Genomic DNA, 21133 nt, shown 5'->3' on the forward strand with positions numbered 1-21133 from the left:
AAATTTAAATGGGTAACTTACATTTCATTTGTATATTTACTTGTAAAATATTGCTGCAGGCTTGATCAGAAGAGAAAGCCATTGTTCCTTTGTTCTGAAAGTCTCTTCAACCCTCCCGCCCCTTCCCCCAGTGCTCCCTATAGAGGAGGAGCTGTGATTGGTACAGCCTGCTGCCAATCAGATAGCTCTCTCAGTGCCTCCTTTCTGTGTAGAGAAGGAGCTGTGATTGGTTCAGCCTGCTGCCAATTCGGCAGCTGAGGGGTAGCTAGAGCAGAAAGAAAAAAATAGCACTGTGTTGCCAGCCATGAGGTTTCTTTCCTGACTGCCTTTCACATCGAACTGTGCAGTTTTCAGGTCAGTAAAAGTCAGTGACTCTAGTATAAGTCGAGGTTGGATTTTCAGCACATTTTTAGTGCTGAAAATCTCGACTTATACTTGAGTATATGCGGTATATTCTCTCCCTCTCATATATTTCTCTTCTTTTTTACTTACTATCTTTATATATATTACTCAATGTGTATTCTCTTTCATATGTATTGTATATTGGACAAAGAATAAATAAATAAATAAATAAATAAATAAATTGAAGATATTTGGACTTCAACTCCCAGAATTCCCCAGCCAGCAAATGCTGGCTGGGGAATTCTGGGAGTTGAAGTCCAGATATCTTCAAGTTGCCAAGATTGGGAAACACTGCCCTTGAAGCTACTGGATTTCAGTGGATTTCAGAAGGCTCTGGGAGATTTTCTATTCTATTCAGAAATATAGTAAATCCTTTCACTGGAATGTTTTTGATAAACTATTAAAATTGACGACCTTGTAAATATTCACACTACAGTGTTCCCTCGCTTTTCGCGGGGGATGCGTTCCGAGACCGCCCGCGAAAGTTGAATTTCCGCAAAGTAGAGATGCGGAAGTAAATACACTATTTTTGGCTATGAACAGTATCACAAGCCTTCCCTTAACACTTTAAACCCCTAAATTGCAATTTTCCATTCCCTTAGCAACCATTCAGATTATTACTCACCATGTTTATTTATTAAAGTTTATTTAAAAAAATATTTATTAAAGGCAGACGAAAGTTTGGCGATGACATATGACATCATTGGGTGGGAAAAACCACGGTATAGGGAAAAAACCCGCAAAGTATTTTTTAATTAATATTTTTGAAAAACCGTGGTATAGACTTTCCACAAAGTTCGAACCCGCGAAAATAGAGGGAACACTGTATTTGGCTTCTGTTCTTTTAGATAGTATCAACGTGTTTAATAAACAAAAGTGTCTATTGTATTCAAATGGGTTCGGTGGCTCAGTGGTTGAAGATGCTGAGCTTTCAGGGAGAAAGCTGGCAACCTGGGTTCAAGACCCAAGTGCTGTGTGACACATCCAGCTTCTGCAGCTTTAATAATAGCAATATTGCTAAAATCCATACAGTTACTTATACGTTAGCTCAATTATTTCTCCTTTTTAAATGTTGTATTCTTGTTGTAAACAATTCTTTTGTAAGCACATTTTTGCAATATCGCCACAGATTTTCGAAAGCTGAACTATGACCAATTGGATGCATTGCTCGCCATTGACAGTCTTCAAAGCAAGTAAGCTATTTGAATCAGTTTTCTTAGGTGCATATAATTTTTTTTTATCAATATGTCTTTTCAGATGTACTTAGATATAAATAAATGGAAACATCGGGGTACGTTTTGATTCTGGTGCTTATATAACAGGATGGGTTTTGCATGAGAGCACTCCAGCTATCTATCCTGAAAACTTTGTCACTGCTGATATATATTACTGCTTATGTCACTGGATGTCACTAGGCAGTTATGACAACAATATGAAAACAGACTTTATTCATACTGTTAATGTTTTTTTTACTTAATCCTGTCTGTCTGTCTGTCTCTCTATCTATCTACTGTATCTCTCTCTCTCTCTCTCTCTCTCTCTCTCTCTCTCTCTATCTATCTATCTATCTATCTATCTATCTATCTATATATATATATATATATATATATATAATCTATCTAATCTAATCTAATCTATCCATCCATCCATCCATCCATCCATCCATCCATCTATCTATCTAATTATTTTTATTATTTTATTAAGAGTGTAAATTACTATAGTAAAAACTAATATAAAGTAAACTTAGAGAAAAAGAAAAGAATGAAAAGAAAGGATAAAAAATGCAAGAAAGAAAAAAGGAACATCTGTTTATATGACCATATATGTATGTATATGTATCTCTCTCTCTTACACACACACATACACACACACACATAGGGAGGGAGAGGGGGTGCATAAAAAGTAGTGTCCCCATAAGATGATTTAATATTGGATCTAATTGATCCATTATTTAAACATAATAGCAATAGCACTTATATACAGCTTCATAGTGCTTTACAGCCCTCTAAGTGGTTTAGAGAGTCAGCAACAATCTGGGTCCTCATTTAAAAGCCTCAGAAGGCTGAGTCAACCTTGAGCCTGGTGTGTTTTGATCTGCCAAACTGCTCCTAGTTGGTGATTAGCAGAAGTAGCCTTCAGTACTGAACTCCAATGCTGTGTCATCACAGCTCTTAGCTGTATCTCAGTACAGCCAATCAAAGTTTATTTGAAAACACTATAGAAAAAAAGTTTTATTTTGAGTTGCTGAGAGTCTTGCTTTTGATAGAACTGGGATATAAATCCAATTAAAAAAATAAATCCATCCATCTTTCAGTGCTTCTTTTGTGATTCTCATCTGAACTGGAATCTTATGTGGCTACTCTCTGCTAAATAATAATAAAAAAATCAGGCATCACCTGTGCCTTGGCCAGAGACAAAATATTTTAGAATTATTATTTTTTTGACAATGTACCAAGAATATAATCCATGTGGAGGCATTCAGAACTACCTCTTCTGGGTTGTAATGGTTCAAAGCTACATTGCCAGTTTTAAGAACTTGGCTTCATAGATTTATAAGGCATGTAACCAGGAATGGAAAAGCCTTAATATTTCTAGTTGAATCAATCAAGGCAACAGACCCAAGACTGATGGAATTAATTTACTCATAAAGTATATATTTTATTGCTTTGATCTGACACAGGTTTCCCTCAGGCTACAAATAAAAAAACTGACAGTTAGTTTAAAACTATAAAAGTCCAAGAAACATTTTTTTTCCTTGAGCTGCTGCCACAATTAAGTTACCAAAAACAACACACACACATACAAACACACACATACGCACACACCAGTCAAAAGGATTTTGATGAGCAAAAGAATCCTTTTTCTTCATATTATTATTCTGCTCTTTTATATTGTATATAAACATGTATTTTTTAACAATAGTAACTGTCTCTACAAATTAATACAGTGATCTCTCGATTATCGCGGGGGTTACGTTCCAAGACCTCCTGCGATAATCGATTTTCCGCAGTATAGTGGTGCGGAAGTAAAAACACCATCTGCGCATGCGCGCCCTTTTTCCATGTCCGCGCATGCGCAGATGGTGGAGGCGGGGAGCGACGAAAGTGCGGAAGCCGACAAAGATTGCTTTGAATGTCGGCTGCCCCCGCTCCCCCAGCACCCGCTCGCCCGCCGTTCGCCGTTCGCTCGCCCGCTCGCTCGCCCCGCTCGCTCGCTCACCGCTCGCCCGCCCGCCCGCGCGCCCGCTCGCTCGCCGCTCGCCCGTTTGCTCGCCTGCCCACCCGCCCGCTTGCTCGCCCGCCTGCTTGCCCGCCGTTCGCCCGGCCACCTGCCGTTCACCCGGCCGCTCGAGAGCAAGAGGGGGAGAGATAGAGAAAGAGAGAGAAGGAAAGAAAGAGATGAGAGAGGGAGGAAGAGAGTGTGAGAGAGGAAGAAGCAAGATAGAGAAAGAGAGAGAGAAAGAAAGATGAGAAAGGAAGGAAGAGCGTGAGAGAGAGGAAGAAAGAGAGAGAGAGAAGAGTGGAAGGAAGAGAGAGAGAAATGATAGAAAAAAGGGGAGAAAAAAAGAGAAATGAGAAAATGATTGAAGCAGAGAATGACAGGAAAGAAAGAGAAAGAGACAGAGAAGTGACTCTTGGTGATGACGTATGACGTCATCGGGTGGGAAAAACCGTGGTATAGCAAAAAAACCGTGGAGTATTTTTTAATTAATATTTTTTGAAAAACCGTGGTGTAGCATTTCGCGAAAATCGAGACCGCGAAAATCGAGGGATCACTGTACACACCTTTTTCGTTTTACTAGTAAGGCATTACATATAGCCTGTATAAATAAGGATTAATTTCTTCTTGTTATTTTTTAAAATAACTATTTTCTTTCTTTTGTTGGAATTATTGGAGTTATAATCAATTATTGTCCTTACAAAAATGAAACTATGAGATATCAGTATGGATTGTGATGCTGAGGTATAAACATTTCCTTAATGGAATAAGTGATCTCCTCTTCGCCTCTACTGAGTTCAGATCTTAAACCCATTTAATTTAATAAGGTTTACTGTCAAATCTGCATGTAGTTAAGAGAATTTCACCCTAATATCTTATGTAAAACTAGAATACAATTCTTAGAATTCATTAAATTACATTATTGCCGTGTATGTCAATTATTTCCACGTGAATCAATCATGAGATTTTTCAATTCTGAAATTTTTAAAATTTCTGCTGGCATAGTGCATGGTTCTTGGTTACATCCATTATTTACTATAGCAGAAGTCCCCAATATTTTTAGCGCTAGGGATTGGTTTTGTAGAAAATGTTTTTTTCCCATTGACTGGGAGCACGGAGGGGGTGGGGGGAGATGGTTTTGGTTTATTTTGTTTGCCTGCCACTCACCTCCAATTGTGTGGCCTGGTTTCTAACAGGTCACAGACTGGTACTTAGTCATGACCCAGGTGTTGGGGACCTTTGTCCTACAATATCTGCCCAGCTTATTCAATGCAACAGAGTTAGCACATTTTTGGACATTTCAACAATGTCTATGGGGACCCCAGAAACATGTCTTCTTTGCAGTTTCATTCCACTCTGGAACAAAGGACTCCCTAGGTGGCTTCTATTCTCTTAGAGTTTCAGAAAGTTTTGAAGCCTGGCTTCTTCAACAGGTCTTAATCCAGGGTAATTGAAGTGCTATCTGCATTGTACGTCTATTGTTGTTGTCTGATTTTCCCCTCTTTTGTTCCTTTAGTTTTTATTATATTGTTATCTTTCTGTGTTTTTAACTTAGTGGGGTTGAATGTTGACCAGTCTACAAATTTAACAAAGTAAATATCAAATATCTGATTCAAAGCTTGTGATTCATCTTATTAATTATAATTTTGATATATAAAGATATAGTCAGTCTAAAAATCTGTACACTTTTCATATATCGAGAAGCTCTTTTCTTTCCAGCTTGATGTGGACCAAACATCAACCAAAAGTCTTAGATAATCTAATGCCAGTTCAGAAATCTTTTCTCTCACGAGAAAGGTCGTATCAGTAGGATCCAATGCTCCTTCTCTGTTTTCTTGATTTTGGATCCATAAGAAATCATGGCACCGGGCCAGAATATCTCAGGGACCGCCTTCTGCCGCACGAATCCCAGCGACCAGTTAGGTCCCACAGAATGGGTCTTCTCCGGGTCCCGTCAACCAAACAATGTTGCTTGGCGGGACCCACAGGAAGAGCCTTCTCTGTGGCGGCCCCGACCCTCTGGAACCAACTATCCCCAGAGATTAGAATTGCCCCCACCCTCTTTGCCTTTCGTAAGCTGCTTAAAACCCACCTCTGCTGCCAGGCATGGGGGAACTAAGATACACTTTCCCCCTAGGCCTTCACAATTTTATGTATGGTATGTTTGTATGTATGATTGTTTTTTATATAATGGGTTTTTAACTGTTTTTTAGTATTGGATTTTGTTGTACTGTTTTACTGCTGTTGTTAGCCGCCCCGAGTCTGCGGAGAGGGGCGGCATACAAATCCAATAAGTAAGTAAGTAAGTAAGTAAGTAAGTAAGTAAGTAAGTAAGTAAGTAAGTAAGTAAGTAAGTAAGTAAGTAAGTAAGTAAGTGAAAGGTGCCATTGATTAATTTTACACTTACCAATTAAGCAGCGAGGCAGTTAAAAACTAAGCAGATAACCACTTAATTTGATATGAACCCAACCTTAAATTTAGTATGTCATTGCAGCAAACATTGATCAGTCATTGCTCAACTGTTCAGCAAGGGATTATCAGTGAATATATTTCTGTCCATGGATTATGAAATAATTTAAAAAACCCCACAGAAAATAAGGAAAATAAAATATAGAGCTGAATGACACGAGGTGGAATATTCTGGTGGTGTAACCTTTAAATTCAGGACAGTTTAAAAATATATTTCTGCATAATTAAGGACAATTTTCTTCAAGATAGTACATAATTAAAGAAGAAATTTTAGTCAGGGTATGCACAGATGATGATGAAATTAGTTAAATGCTTCTCAGACTGCACCTGCAGGTTTTTGATATGGAAGATACAGATTTACATTTCTCTCCAATCTGGGGGGGAAAATCAAAAGTTAAAATGCTCACTATGAGCACTATTACCATGCCAAATGAACCTTATAGCAGCCAGAGAAATGAACAGCTTAAACGTCCTCTGTCTGATAAACCACTTCTGACATATTTTTGAAATTGGTCTCTTTCTGTTTTAATATATAATGAAGTTATGGAATCTAAACCTTTTCTTCACTATGGACCCCCTTTAAATACCTTTTGTGGTCACAGATCTTGGCCACGGACTTCAAGACAACTCAATATTTACATAATTTCTTCAAGCCTTTGCATCAGCTATGATGACATTGTGCTGTCCCAGGTTTCTGCGGACCACAGCTTGAGAACAGCAGTGGGTTGCTCCTGATTTGGCCTGGCTCTGCGAATCAGTAGTGGCGGCGGTGGGAAACTCTGCCCATCCACCTAGGACACTCCGCCCACCCGCCTGGGACCCTTCTGCTCATGCGCAGAAATGGTGTGCACTCAGAAGTGGTGTACACACACAAGTGCACATGCAAACCGGTAACAAAGGGTTTTAGAACCCATTACTTATTGAGAACCATTAAGTTAACTATTAATATTTAGCCTTTGCTCTCAATTCTCTCATGTATGTATGTATATATGTATGTATGTATGTATGTATGTCTGTATGTACGCATTCATTTTTCCTTCCTCTCGTTGCATTTTCTTTCCTGCTTAATCACACTCTTCCACCTCTTTCTGATTTTTTCATGTTTTTTTCTTAGTTCCTTTATGCTTAAATTTGATTACAGTGATCTCTCGGTTAGCGCGGGGGTTACGTTCCAAGACCTCCCGCACTAACCGATTTCCGCGTTATATTGGATGCGGAAGTAAAACCACCATCTGCGCATGTGCGCCATTTTTTTCATGGCCGCACATGCGCAGATGGTGGAGTTTGCGTGTGGGCGGCGGGGAAGACCAAGGGAAGATTCCTTCAGCCGCCCAACAGCTGATCTGCTCCGCAGCGCGGAAGCAGCGAGGAGCCGAAGATAGGGTAAAGGCAAAGGGGAAACCCCATCTTCGGCTCCTCGCTGCTGCCGCGCTGCGGAGCGGATCAGGTGTTGGGCGGCTGAAGGAACCTTCCCTTGGTCTTCCCGCTTGCCGCTTGCCAGTCCACACACGCCCCCCTGGATGAGCCGGCCACAGGGGCGAGGGGTGGGGATGAAGGGGCAGGACTTCCCGGGCGGAAGGCATGCTCGGCTCTGCCGCTCCAGCCTCTTTCGGCCGAGCCTCCCCGGCCAAGCAGCCAGGGAAGTCGAGCCAGGCGTGGCGGCGGCAGCGCTGCTTCTCCGGTCGCCCGGTCCTCTCCTGCCTCCTGCGCCGATGTTCCCCGCTGCGACGGAAGGCAGTCGCTTGGCTAGGGAGGCTCGGCCGAAAGGGGCTGGAGCGGCAGAGCCGAGCACGCCTTCCGCCCGGGAAGTCCTGCCCCTTCATCCCCACCCCTCGCCCCTGTGGTCGGCGGGGATGAAAGGGCAGGACTCCCTGGGTGGAAGGCGTGCTCGGCTCTGCCGCTCCAGCCGCTTTCGGCCGAGCCTCCCTAGCCAAGCGACTGCCTTCCGTCGCAGCGGGGAACATCGGCGCAGGAGGCAGGAGAGGACCGGGCGACCGGAGAAGCAGCGCTGCCGCCGCCACGCCTGGCTCGACTTCCCTGGCTGCTTGGCCGGGGAGGCTCGGCCGAAAGCGGCTGGAGCGGCAGAGCCGAGCACGCCTTCCACCCAGGGAGTCCTGCCCTTTCATCCCCGCCGACCACAGGGGCGAGGGGTGGGGATGAAGGGGCAGGACTTCCCGGGCGGAAGGCGTGCTCGGCTCTGCCGCTCCAGCCGCTTTCGGCCGAGCCTCCCCGGCCAAGCAGCCAGGGAAGTCGAGCCAGGCGTGGCGCTGGCTGTCAACTTTTCTTTTTAGCACTGGGGAGGCAAGTCAGCTCCTGCCCAGTTTTAAAAAGAAAAGTTGACAGCCAGCGATTGTTCCGCTGCCACCAGCATGGCCTGGCTGGCAGCGGAAGATGTAACGGAGCCCACGGGGGATTCGCCTTCCTCCCACCCGCAGCCGAGACTGATTGTGGGCTCCTTCGCAACCTCGGAGAGCTTCCAGGGCATGAAAGCTCACGAAAACCAGGAAGCTCTCCGAGGTTGCGAAGGAGCCCACGATCAGTCGGCTGCCGGCGGGAGGAAAGCGAATGCCACGGGGCTGGGCTCGGCTCCCCCCTCGGCTCCCCCCCTTACCAGCCCCGCCGCGGAAGGCTCCATTCTGTTCCCTGCCGGCCCGATTGAGCGGCCGGCGGTCTCCATTCAGGGAACAGAATAAAAAAAAATTTATTTTTTAATATTTTATTTTTTTAAATAATATTTTTTGAAAAACCGCGTTGCAGCGTTTCGCGCTAATCGAGAACGCGCAAGTCGAGGGACCACTGTATATATAACTTTATCCCATCTAGTTACAAAAATGTACTTATAAATGCTAGCTATGAAATTCTGCCTTGAAATATAATGATAAAGTAGAATAGTTTGGGGTTTTTTAAAAACTTCATTGGCTCTGATGTTGAAAATATAGTTGAATTGTCTAACTATTTTGTTTATATAAGTGGAAGGGAACCATCAGAGGTGGCCACATTTGAAAAGCAAAAGCAGGATGTTACAAAATCAAAACTTTGCTTGACCTTCCTAAAGCAAATGATCTCTTACTGAAATTGCCATTTTAATATACTTGAAGGAAATACATATTTTGAGAAGGATGATTTGACAAAGTAAATTTCAAACATCTAATCCAAAGTTTGTGAGTCATCTTATCCATAATAATTTTGATATGCACAGATTTAATCATTCTAAAAATAGCACATATAGGCAAGAACTTTTCATATACAGAAAGTCATTTTTGACTTCTAGTTACATAAATAAGATCCCTCTATGATGATCTGTCCATATTTTGATCTTTCAAGTCATAAACGGTGCATTTATCATCACTGCAACTGAATTTGTCTATCCTGTTGATGGCCTTCCTCTTCTCTTTCCTTCCATTTACCCGAGTATTAGAGCATTCCCCAAAGAGTCAGGTTTTTGCATAATGTGTCCAAAGTAAGATAATTTGTGCCTGGTCATCTGTGCCTCAAGTGTTCTTATATTTGCTGATGCCTAAGAGGTCGGTTTTTAGTTGTTTCATTTCATATATCATTGTGTTGAGTTTTTCTGTATTTAAACTTCTTACATTACATTTTCCTATTATAATTCTATCTTTTCAGCACTGGGTTTTCTTTTCCTGAGTCGAGGTACAGTGGTGCCTCTACCTAAGAACGCCTCAACTTAAGAGCTTTTCTAGATAAGAACCAGGTGTTCAAGATTTTTTTGCCTCTTCTTAAGAACCATTTTCTACTTAAGAACCCGAGCCTGGAAAAATTTGCCAGGAAATTTGAGAGTGGCACGAAGGCCTGGTCAGTTGCCTGCCATTCCCCCATTAATCCCAGCCATCTCGGACTCTTCTTGGCTGCCAGAGGAGCATTGCAGTGGTGCTTAAGGAGGCTTTGGCAGTCCAGAGCAAACGGAGCATTTTCCTTTCTCAGGGTGCTTGGAGAGGGAATAAACTTCTTCCAGTGCCCAGAGAAAAGGAACGCTCCCTTCGCTCTGGGCAGCCCAGGGCGAAAGGAGCGTTTTCCATTCTCTGGGCGCATGGAGACGGAATAAACCACTTTGCTGTGGTGACTCCCTCGCACTGCCTCCAATACACCTGGCACGAGGTTGCCTCCCAGAGCATCTGGGCGCGGAAAGGCAAAAGGGGGTGCTTCACCTCAGCCGGATCAACTCGGCTTCAGTGTATGGGAGGTGCATGCTCCTCTTCGCTGCCTCAGTATCCCTCTTTTTTTTTTTAAGCCTTAAAGTTTTGGATTTTTTTTTATTCCCCTCACCTCACCTTCTTCCTTCGGCAGTGACTGTCTTCCTCCTCCTCCTCCTCCCACTTAAATTCCGAGCTTTTATATCTTTCCTAATAGATTTGCACGCATTATTTGCTTTTACATTGATTCCTATGGGAAAAATTGCTCCTACTTACAAACTTTTCTACTTAAGAACCTGGTAACGGAGGTATCAATTTACTTTAAAAAAACACAATTCAAAATGAAAACATTGTAGCTCAAAATCAATTGTATAAAATAATATACACAAATAAGAAAAAACCCATCTTGATTGAAATCACAGATGGTTTTAAACACACCTACTTATAATTCAGTTAGGATATGAAAAAAGGAAATATTTTTAAAAAAATCCATGGAAGTTCTAATTTTGTTGCAATGGTTTTTCAGAATTTAGAACTTCTAGACCAGTCCTATGCCACTTTTGATTACTATGCAAAGATTTTAAAATATTTCTGTAAGTGGTCTGTATTGGCTGAGAAATCTTAAAAATTGCTGGGTTATCCTAAGATTAGCAGGCTGGGGAAGGCTGTCCCACTGAAATAATTCTGTGATTAGCAATATTTTTTCCTAGAATATATCTGAAACACAGTCTTATTGTTTTTTTTAATATTTCTTTTTTTAGAGAAAATTTACGCTCCACTGAAGAAGCTCATCAAAAATTTATGAAAATTTATCCCAAGATCTTCATTAAAAAAACGCCCATATTGCCAGGTATTCCTGAAAAAAGAACAACAGGGTAATTCATTTTTTTTAAACTATATTTAATGTAAAAAAGGAATCAGGCAATGAAATTTGGTCAGTTGTCACCAACATGTGCCTCAAAGCAGCTGTCAAATATAAAGATGAGTAGCTAATGGTAAATTTATTTTCTGCTTGAACAGAAACATCTGTTTGTTGTTTCGAAATATATTTTGTCCTACCTCTGAGAAAAGCATGTCTAATTCATAGCCCAATTTTGAGTCCAGGTTTTACATGGCCATGTTTTTCTCTTTATTATTATTTAAAATGGAATCAGTTTACACAGAAGACCATTCATGGTGTGCTATCCATATAAATTAATTATAAGTACCATATTTTTCTTTCTTTCACTGTTGCGAAGCCTAGAAGGAAAAGATTGCCAAAACTCCCCCAAAAGCAAAAACCCAAATCACAATGCAAAGAGAGGAGCAATCTATAGTTTACAAAGAATAAATGCTACAGTCTGAGAAAACTACTCCTAGAAGCTTTGTAAGATTTAGAAAGTATAAAGTGATACAATCCTGCCTTACAAATATCTGTCCAAATCTAGTGTTTCTGTTCAAACTTTGTTTACTTTTTTGCCGATAACTGCAATGACGGTTCACAACAATGGTAGAAACCCAGGGAAACATAAAACTGGGGCAAAGTACAGGTACATTCTGGTGGCAGATATAACAATAACAACAGCACTTAGATTTGTATACAACTTCATAGTATCAGACCAAAGCCATTTTAGTTGGGGTCTTTGGCCTGCCACACTTTATGCGGTTTTAATATGTGTTCTTTACCGTGGGAATTTGGGAGCGGGAATTGCGTGAGGGCTGTCTGTATATAGCCATAACAAATTATTTTTAGATAGTCAAGGTCATGCTTTGTCTTCACACTCCTGCACCTGCACTGAAGGAGAGGGGTGAATCTGCCAAGTTGGCAGATGAAGATTGGTCAACGTGATGGACTTGGGGATGTGGGGACAAGAGCTTTCAACTGGATGGAGAAACCCTGGTATTTCAAATTCAGGTTTCTCCCAGATGTTCCAACATGGATCTGCTAATAAATTGAAACTTTGAGGAATGCTTTGACTGACACTGATTTAATTATGGATACTATTTGGAACCCTGACACATAGTGCTTTACAGCCCTCTCTAAGTGGTTTACAGAGTCAGAATATTTTCCCCAGCAATCTGGGTCCTCCTTCTACTGACCTCTGAAAGATGGAAGGCTGAGTCAACCTTGAGCTTCTGAGAACCGAACTGCTGGCAGTCAGCCGAATTAGTCTGCAATACTGCATTCTAACCATTGTGCCATCATTATATTTTCAAGGAAGAAAGATGAGCAGGAGGAAGCTATGGAAGGTGAATGTTATTGAGAATGGTGCTCTTTCCAGATCCAAAATGATCACAAATGCACAAATCCATCACATACAGAGTAAAATCTCAAGCCTGTAGATAGTATTCTTTGTATCTTTGCTTCTGACCATGTTTGTTAGTGATAAACGTTCCCTTCCTAAGTCCCTTTATTTATTTATTTTATTTTATTTATTCTTTGTCCAATATACAATACATATGGAAGAGAATATACATTAAGTAATATATATGTCGATAGAAAGTAAAAAGAAGAGAAGTAGATGGGAGGGAGAGAGTATATATGATATAAGAGATAAGGAGAGAATATATATGATATATATATAATAGATAGATAGATAGATAGATAGATAGATAGATAGATAGATAAGGAGAGAATATATATGACATATGAGATAAGGAAAGACAATTGGACAGGGGACGATAGGCACATCAGTGCACTTATATACGCCCCTTACTGGCCTCTTAGGAACCTGGAGAGGTCAATCGTGGAGAGTCTAAGGGAGAAGTGTTGGGGGTTGGGAGTTGACACTATTGAGTCCGGTAATGAGTTCCACGCTTCGACAACTCAATTGTTAAAGTCATATTTTTTACAGTCAAGTTTGGAGCGGTTAATATTAAGTTTGAATCTGTTGTGTGCTCTTGTGTTGTTGCGGTTGAAGCTGAAGTAGTCGTTGACCGGAAGGACGTTGCAGCATATGTTGAGTTCCATGACTGAATAACATTTTGAAGATCCAGAGGAGTTCTTTTGTTGACTTCAGTCCCACAAGTTGGACACCCTCTTTCAACTTGAATATATTACTGTTAGTTCTTACCAGTACTAATTTTTGTATACTTTATTCACAGTTGCCTGCCTAGGATAAATTTTAACCTATTTAACTATACCCATGCTGTAGTGCATCCCTAATATGAAAGTGACAGTATAACTGATAACAAAACTGGATTTCTTTTACACTTTTCCATTTTGCTCTAGGTTTTTTGATGAGCGGCAGTGAAATAGCAGTAAAATGATAAACCATGGGTTTCATTAATGCTTGTATAGTCAAGCATTTTAAAATTAACTATCTCTCTAGGACAGGGATAGCTAATCCGTGGGTCTTGGGTCAATACCAGGCTGTGGTTTATTTACAATTGGACTGTGTGAGTGGTGAGCTGGAACGCATGTGCTTGAACAAGTCCCTCTTGTGCAAACGACAGGCATTGGTGCTCACAGCCCGACTTGCTTTGTTTCCACTTAGACTTAAGCAGGGGGTTAATTATACGGGGCAGCTGGCCTTCTCCCTTAGGATAGTAGAAGAATTTTTGTTTCACTCTCTTCAACTTCCTTTGTAAGCCATTTGAACTGAAAAATAATGTCTCCTGTTTGCCCTTGTTCAGTGAATGGTTGCAAAAAATTTTACTACCATACTGTGGGCATGGCTTATTGTGTGGGTGTGGCTTGATGATCATGTGGCCGGGTAGGGGTAGCTTGCCAAATATGTGACCAGGTGGGAGTGGCTTGACAATCGTGTGACCGGGGTGGCTTAAAGGTCATGTGACTGGGTGGGAGTGGCTTACCAACCAAGATAAGTTTTCAAATAGGTGCTTGGACTATTTTTCAGTTGTTTAAGTCACATTATTTGAAAAGCCACAAAAAGGACAAATGATAGACAGCATTATTTGTTGAGGGGCACAGTAACACTTTCAGGTTTTGTACTGAACCCACAAGGTTCAGTATGATAACAGATTAGGCAAGTAGCTCAATTTTCTTTAATTGCTATAAAAGTTCAGTTCTAGGTAATGATTAAAATTATTAAACATACTATTATTTTCTATTTTAAAAGTAATTAAGGATCATACTAAGGTGCTAGAGAAGGAAGGACAATAAAAAAACTATTAAGTATTCCCATCACTGCCCTTGTTCTACATTCTTCAGTGGACCATCTCCAAATCTCACCAGGCTCCATATCAGAAGTCTTGCCTCGTCCTTCCACTAAGCCAGTAAGTCTTTAGCGGAACAAAGCTGCCTTTGTTTATTTAAGTATCTCCTGGCCTTTGGAAGGATTTAAAGATCTGGCTCAGGGTCTCAGAATGCAACCCATGGTTAGGGCCTTGAAGCCTGTTCCATTTTTTAACTCAATAAGTTAAAACAAACTACCTTTGCTTTCTTTACTTCACTTCCATTTTACTAAAGTATTGTATCTTTTACATAGAGGTGGGCTTCAAAAAATTTAGCAAAGGGTTCTCTGCCTGTTGGTTGGGTGGGTGTGGCCATGGTGGGTGTGGCCTAGTCGGCCTCCTACAGCATGGTGGGAGGGGGAGCATTTTTGCCCTCCTCAGACTCCTGAGGCTTTTCTCAAGTCTCTGAGAGGATGAAAATGGCCTCCCCAGACTCTGCAGGCCCCCTGGAGTCTGGAAATGGGCCCATTTCTGGCCTTCCTGAACTTCTGGTAGGCCTGTTTTTCACTCTTCCCAAGCCTCTGTGCAGGCCCTGCACTTACCTTCATCCAAAATGGGACACGTGGGGACTTCTGGGAGGGGTGGGGTGGGTGAGGCCAGCCAGGAGTTGGATTTGGGGGTTCTCCTAACTGCATAGATTCTTAGCTAGAGATTCTTAGCTGGCCACCCTGAGTCTTCGGAGAGGGGCGGCATACAAATCTAATAAATTGAATTGAAATTGAATAGAGGTTGGTTCTCCAAAATCCCTGAGAATCCCCAGCAACCCAACCCCATTTTTATGTGGTTTATATGGTTTTATAGGGAGTTATTCTGAGAGGGAGTCAATTCAATAAATGAAATAAAAATAAATGCATTCTCTATTTCTGCAACCAAGTTAACTGTACTGGATTCTAATACAGAATCTAATATATTGTAGATATTAAAACGATAGTTATTTATTTGTTTGTTTGTTTATTTATTTATGTACTGTATTTATGTATTTATTTATTTGTTTGTTTATTTATTTGTTTGTTTATTTATATATTTATATATTTATATGTTTATATATTTATATATTTATATATTTATATATTTATATATTTATATATTTATATATTTATATATTTATATATTTATATATTTATATATTTATATATTTTGTCCAATACACAATTAGGGTTTTAGTGGGTATATATCTATATACACATAGTAAAATACATGATGAAGGTTATAGAGGAGATACTCATAGTAAAATATATCTAAGAAACAATAGAAAAGAAGGTATAGTAATAGAACATATCAATGAAAGAATAGAAGAAGAGATATAGGAATAGAAGAAAGGCATAGGAGAGCAATAGGACAGGGGACGGAAGGCACTCTAGGGCACTCGTACTCGCCCCTTACTGACCTCTTAGGAATCTGGATAGGTCAACTGTAGATAATCTAAGGGTAAAGTGTTGGGGGTTTGGGGATGACACTATGGAGTCCGGTAATGAGTTCCACGCTTCGACAACTCAGTTACTGAAGTCATATCTTTTACAGTCAGGTTTGGAGCGGTTAATATTAAGTTTAAATCTGTTTTGTGCTCTTGTGTTGTTGTGGTTGAAGCTGAAGTAGCCGCCGACAGGCAGGACTATTTAATGTTTTATCACTAAAACAATATCAAGAAGGTAAGAAATATATGGCAAATATATATTGTGGCTCCACAATCGGTTCCCAAAATTAATTTTAGTATTACTAAACACATTTTTTTTCTCCTTCATGGAAGTTGCTTTTAAAATTTCCAGTTTCCTCCTTCCCTCATTAGCACAACGGCAGCCCCCTTACCTGTGAAAGTGTCTGAAAATGTTTCTGTTTTTCAAAAAGTATGTATAACATCTTCTATTTACAACTTCCATCATCAACAACCACAAAATAATACCATGTTTACTTGCCAGCTGATTGAGCCATGGCATCTTGTCACATGTACATAATTATAGAAATATCAATATGCCAATTTTGTTCTTGGCTGGCTAAAATTTGCCTAATAGATTATTTTTATGTCCAGAGGTATATGCATTGGAAAAGCTATTGAAAAATCTTCATGAGAATTTAATACATTATTTATTATTATTGTCATTATTTTTTTATATCTTTTAAATTTCACATTTCAGTGTCATACATAGCATAAAGCCCTTGTATACTACTGAAAACTTCTCCTATTTGGACATCACTCCATCCCATCCCAACACCCCATTATTTTTCCTTACACAATTCTGAGATATAGACGTGTTAGGCATTAATCAGGCCAATGCATATTACAAGAAGATACAGTGGTACCTCTGCTTAAGAACTTAATTCATTCTGTGACCAGGTTCTTAAGCAGAAATGTTTGTAAGTAGAAGCAATTTTTCCCATTGGAATCAATGTAAAAGCAAATAATGCGTGCAAATCCATTAGGAAAGAAATAAAAGCTTGGAATTTGGGTGGGGAAAGGAGGAGGAAAAAGAGGGGGAGGACAGTCGCTGCTGAAGGAAGAAGGTGAAGTGAGGGGAATCAAAGAAATCCAAAACTTTAAGGCTTTAAAAAAAAAGAGGGACTCTGAGGTGGCGAAGAGGAGCACGCGCATCCCATACACCTGGCGCGAGGCTGCCTCCCATACACTGGCCAGAGAGAGAAACCCAGGGGGAATGGCAGGAAACATGTCACTCTCAAATTTCCTGGGAAATTTTTCCAGGCTTGGATTCTTAAGTAGAAAATGGTTCTTAAGTAGAGGCAAAAAAATCTTGAACACCTGGTTCTTATCTAGAAAAGTTCTTAAGTAGAGGCGTTCATAGGTAGAGGTCAGTGTTCCCTCTAATTTTTTGGGGGGGGGGTGGGCGGAAAGGTATAGTGTCTGAGTGGCAGTCCCTTTGGGACTGGGCGGCACTCTTTCCCTCTCACTCTTTCCCTCTTGGCTTCTGGGCAGGTTTGAAAAACTCTGAGTTGATGATGATTTTTAAGTGAGCCATTGCTCACTGCTCAGCTTAGAGGGAACTATGGTAGAGGTACCACTGTATTTCCTAGTTCATTTAAATGAAGTGCATTATTAGACTCTGAAAATGAGACATTTTGCTAAACAATATGTGGTATCACTCTGAACATTCTTGCATTCATTTTGTTCCCCTGTTTTTCACAAGCCCTTTCTATTCACTCCATCTGTTGGGAATCCCTTAATTTTTACTTCTTAAGGAGCAATAGCAGTAGCATTTAGACTTATATACCGCATCACAGTGATATACAGCCCTCTCTAAGCGGTTTACAGAGTCAACATATTGACCCCAACAATCTAATTGAGACTTAAAGTTATTCATATATGTCAATTCTTCTACAAAAGCAGTTTTATGTTGAAATTTTATTCATGTAGGCATTTTTTTTAATTATTAGAAGTCTTTTACAGCAAAATGAAATGGACAGGAGACAGTCACAATCAGCTCAGATTTAATAGTGTTCATTTCCCAGAGAGATAATTTTGATAGATTTGACAGCATAATTGTAGACTTCTTTTTATACTTTTATATTTTTGAGAAAAGCAGAGGAAATGTATATAATTGCCCAAAAACATGCTGCTCAATATTATTTAGCAAACCCGAGATCCTTTGGAAGGAGATTATCATGTAACAATATGAAATTTCCTTCATGGGAATGTATCATTTAAACTTTGATTTAAGCCAATGTTTATAAAGAGAAACTGTCTGGAATATTGTACACAGAAAGTCAGCCTCTTTGTTTTTGAAGGCTATTGAATAAAATATTGTTTTTCAAATACTACTTTTAAATAAAAAATAAAGCTTTTCCAGAATAATTTTGCTTACAAGTAAATTGAGCAAACAACTAATGAGAATACACATATTAATCTTAAAGCCATATGCTATAAAGGAGATATATAAATATTTGTTATAGGGATTACTATCATTTTTCTTTCTACCTTTGCAGAGCAGTTTTGAAAAAATAATTCAAGTAGAAAATACTTTTCTTACTTCCACTAGCAAGTCTTGAAGAACAAAAGGCGGACCGGGTTTCAAACATCAGACGCAAATATCTGATAGACCAGAACATGCCAAAGGCCTGCTGATTCCAAAGTCCGCCTTCTGTTTTAAAGAGTGATTAATCATGTAAACCTAGGAAGTTAGAAATACATTTGATGCCTCTTATTTAGCAAATTATGCTGCACTTTAAAAAAAACCCTAATAGTCAGTTATCAAAACTGGCAGGTACCGCTTATAATTTTGTTTTAAATTATGAATTAAATTTCTTAGTAACCCATAATTTATCATAGATATCAGAGTTTGTGGGCTATCTATCTATCTATCTATCTATCTATCTATCTATCTATCTATCTATCTATCTATCTATCCATCCATCCATTTGATATATAATAGATAGTGATGGGCGAACTGAACTTGCACAATTTGGGTCCGTACTGAATTTTGTGGTGTTCAGTATGCCGAACATGAACCCAATTTTTTTTGAAACTTCGGGCAAAGTTCAGGGGCGTGTTCAGTGTTTGGTCGCTTCGGCTGGCCAGGAAGCCCCACCCCCGGAATCCCATCATGGGGAGGCTGGGGGAGTGGGGGTTTCCCCTCTGCCTGCCACCCACCCTCCCCTTTGACGGCGGAAGGAGGATGGGCACGCACGGTGTGCGTGGGCAGCATTTCTCCATTGGGAAAGTAAGACGGTGGCAAGCTTCTCGGTGGGGACCACCTCGGTGGTGGCTTTAACATGCCGAGAAACTTGCCAACAGAGAAATGCTCCCCACACACACAGCGCACGCCCATCCTCCTTCCGATGTCAAAGGAGAGGGGTGCGGTGGCAGGCAGAGGGGAATCCCCCGCCCCCACTCCCCCAGCCTCCACACCGAAAGCCAGGAAGTGACGTCTCCGTGACCACCTCGTAAAAATAAACATGTTTATTTTTACGTGAAAGGACCTCCCTTTGCTTGCAGCGCTGCTGCAGTGTCCTTTTTCGTAAAAATAAAAATAAATAAAAATTAAAAATCCATAAAAATAAAAAACGATGGGATTCCGGGTGTGGAGCTTTGACGTCACGTAGCGTTCGGAGTTTGAGTTTGGGTTCGGTTTGGGTTCGGCTGAACTTTATGTAAGGTTCGTCCAAACTTGCCGAATCCGAATACCGTTGGGTTCGCCCATCACTAATAATAGACAGCTGCTGCCCATCTCACAGATATGACTCCAGTTGGCATACATTAACAGCCAGTTGAATGAATTAAATAAGAGTTAAAGACATTCATACATAATTGCAGTAGTATTGCATTCAGCTGCTGAATGCACAATTGCTGGGATATTGCATTCAGTTCTGGTCACCACACTTCAAAAGAAATATAGAAACTCTGGAAAAGAGCAACCAAAATGTTAAGGGGACTAGAAACCAAGACATATGAAGTGAGGTTGCTGGAACTGGGCATGGATAGCCTAGTGAAAAGAAGGGGCAGGGGGGACATGATAGCAGTATACACGTACTTGAGGGGTTGCCACAGAGAGGAGGGGGGTTACACTATTTTCCAGAGCACCACAAGGCCAGACAAGGAACAACGGATGGAAGCTGACCAAGGAGACATTCAACCTGGAAATACGGAAGAACTTCCTGACGGTGAAAGCGATTAACCAATGGAGGTTGTGAATGCTCCAAGTCTGGACATTTTCAAAAGGAGATTGGACTGTCATCTGGCTGGGGAGGTGTAGGATTTCCTGCTTGAGCAGAGGGTTAGACTTGATGACCTGCAGGGTCCCTTTCAACTCTATTAAAATAAATAAATAAATAACAAATAAAATCAGAGTAAAAATAATGAGGGAGAGCAATCCCTTCTCCTACATACAATACAGACTTCTCATTTCTCTGTGATTCCCTCAAGCCTGTTGGGTGGCGGGGAATCTAAATTTTCTATATGCCAGTAGGGTCAGGGGCAGACTAATCTCAACTTGAGGGAAATGATGTCCCAAAGATGCTTATTTTTTATTAAATCGCATTTTATTCCCTGGAAGCTCAAGGATGTATGCTTTAATAGTAGCATTCTCTTTTTGTCTTCTTGTCTGCAGGGTACATTCCTGTAATTTCTGCACCGATGCTGTAACTGCTGAAGGTGTTCACAATATAAATTTCTATTTGAATAAGATGAAAAGTACCGATAGGTTGCAGCCTGGCTTTCCAAAATCCCGAGAGAGTTTTCAGAATTTAATAAAAATACTCAAGAAACTGTAAGTATCAAATTTATTCAGAGATTTCTATGACTTGTTTTTTAGGATACATAGAAGCAACTATTTTTCAAAATACATTATTAGTTATAATATAAACTTGCTATATAAACTTTATGAAAATTTATTTTTATGGCTATATGCTAATTTCACAATTTTAAATGGTTATATATAACATACCTAGATAATTTATCTTGAAAGGTAACTTGCATCTTTGCAGTAGAGATCTTGTGTTGGTATTAATTAGCTAACATAAAAAGTATATTAGCATATTAGCTATATCATTCATTCATTCATTCATTCATTCATTCATTCATTCATTCATTCATTCATTCATTCATTTATTAGATTTGTATGCCACCCCTCTCTGAAGACTTATACGATATAAATCGTAAGATAACTGAATTTACAACATGCCACTTCACTTCAATTCACTTCGATTCAAGGCTGGCTAATGCAAGCCATTATTGTAATACAAATCTAATAAATAATAATAAATAATAATGT

At 40.2% G+C, this 21133-nt stretch overlaps 1 protein-coding gene across 1 annotated transcript in view; it reads left to right on the forward strand.

Annotated features, from left to right (window-relative positions):
• The first annotated feature begins 278 nt into the window (after nt 1–278).
• Nucleotides 279–21133, forward strand: part of CNBD1 (cyclic nucleotide binding domain containing 1) — a 154817-nt gene continuing 133962 nt past the window's right edge. Inside the window, exons 1-4 of the mRNA XM_070748011.1 lie at nt 279–354; nt 1532–1595; nt 11003–11116; nt 20471–20629. Of these exons, the coding sequence (XP_070604112.1) occupies nt 11043–11116; nt 20471–20629 (233 nt within the window). The 5' untranslated portion in view covers nt 279–354; nt 1532–1595; nt 11003–11042. The remainder of the gene's footprint in view (nt 355–1531; nt 1596–11002; nt 11117–20470; nt 20630–21133) is intronic.

This window comes from Erythrolamprus reginae, chromosome 3 (genome assembly GCF_031021105.1).
Source record: "Erythrolamprus reginae isolate rEryReg1 chromosome 3, rEryReg1.hap1, whole genome shotgun sequence".
Taxonomy (NCBI): domain Eukaryota; kingdom Metazoa; phylum Chordata; class Lepidosauria; order Squamata; family Dipsadidae; genus Erythrolamprus; species Erythrolamprus reginae.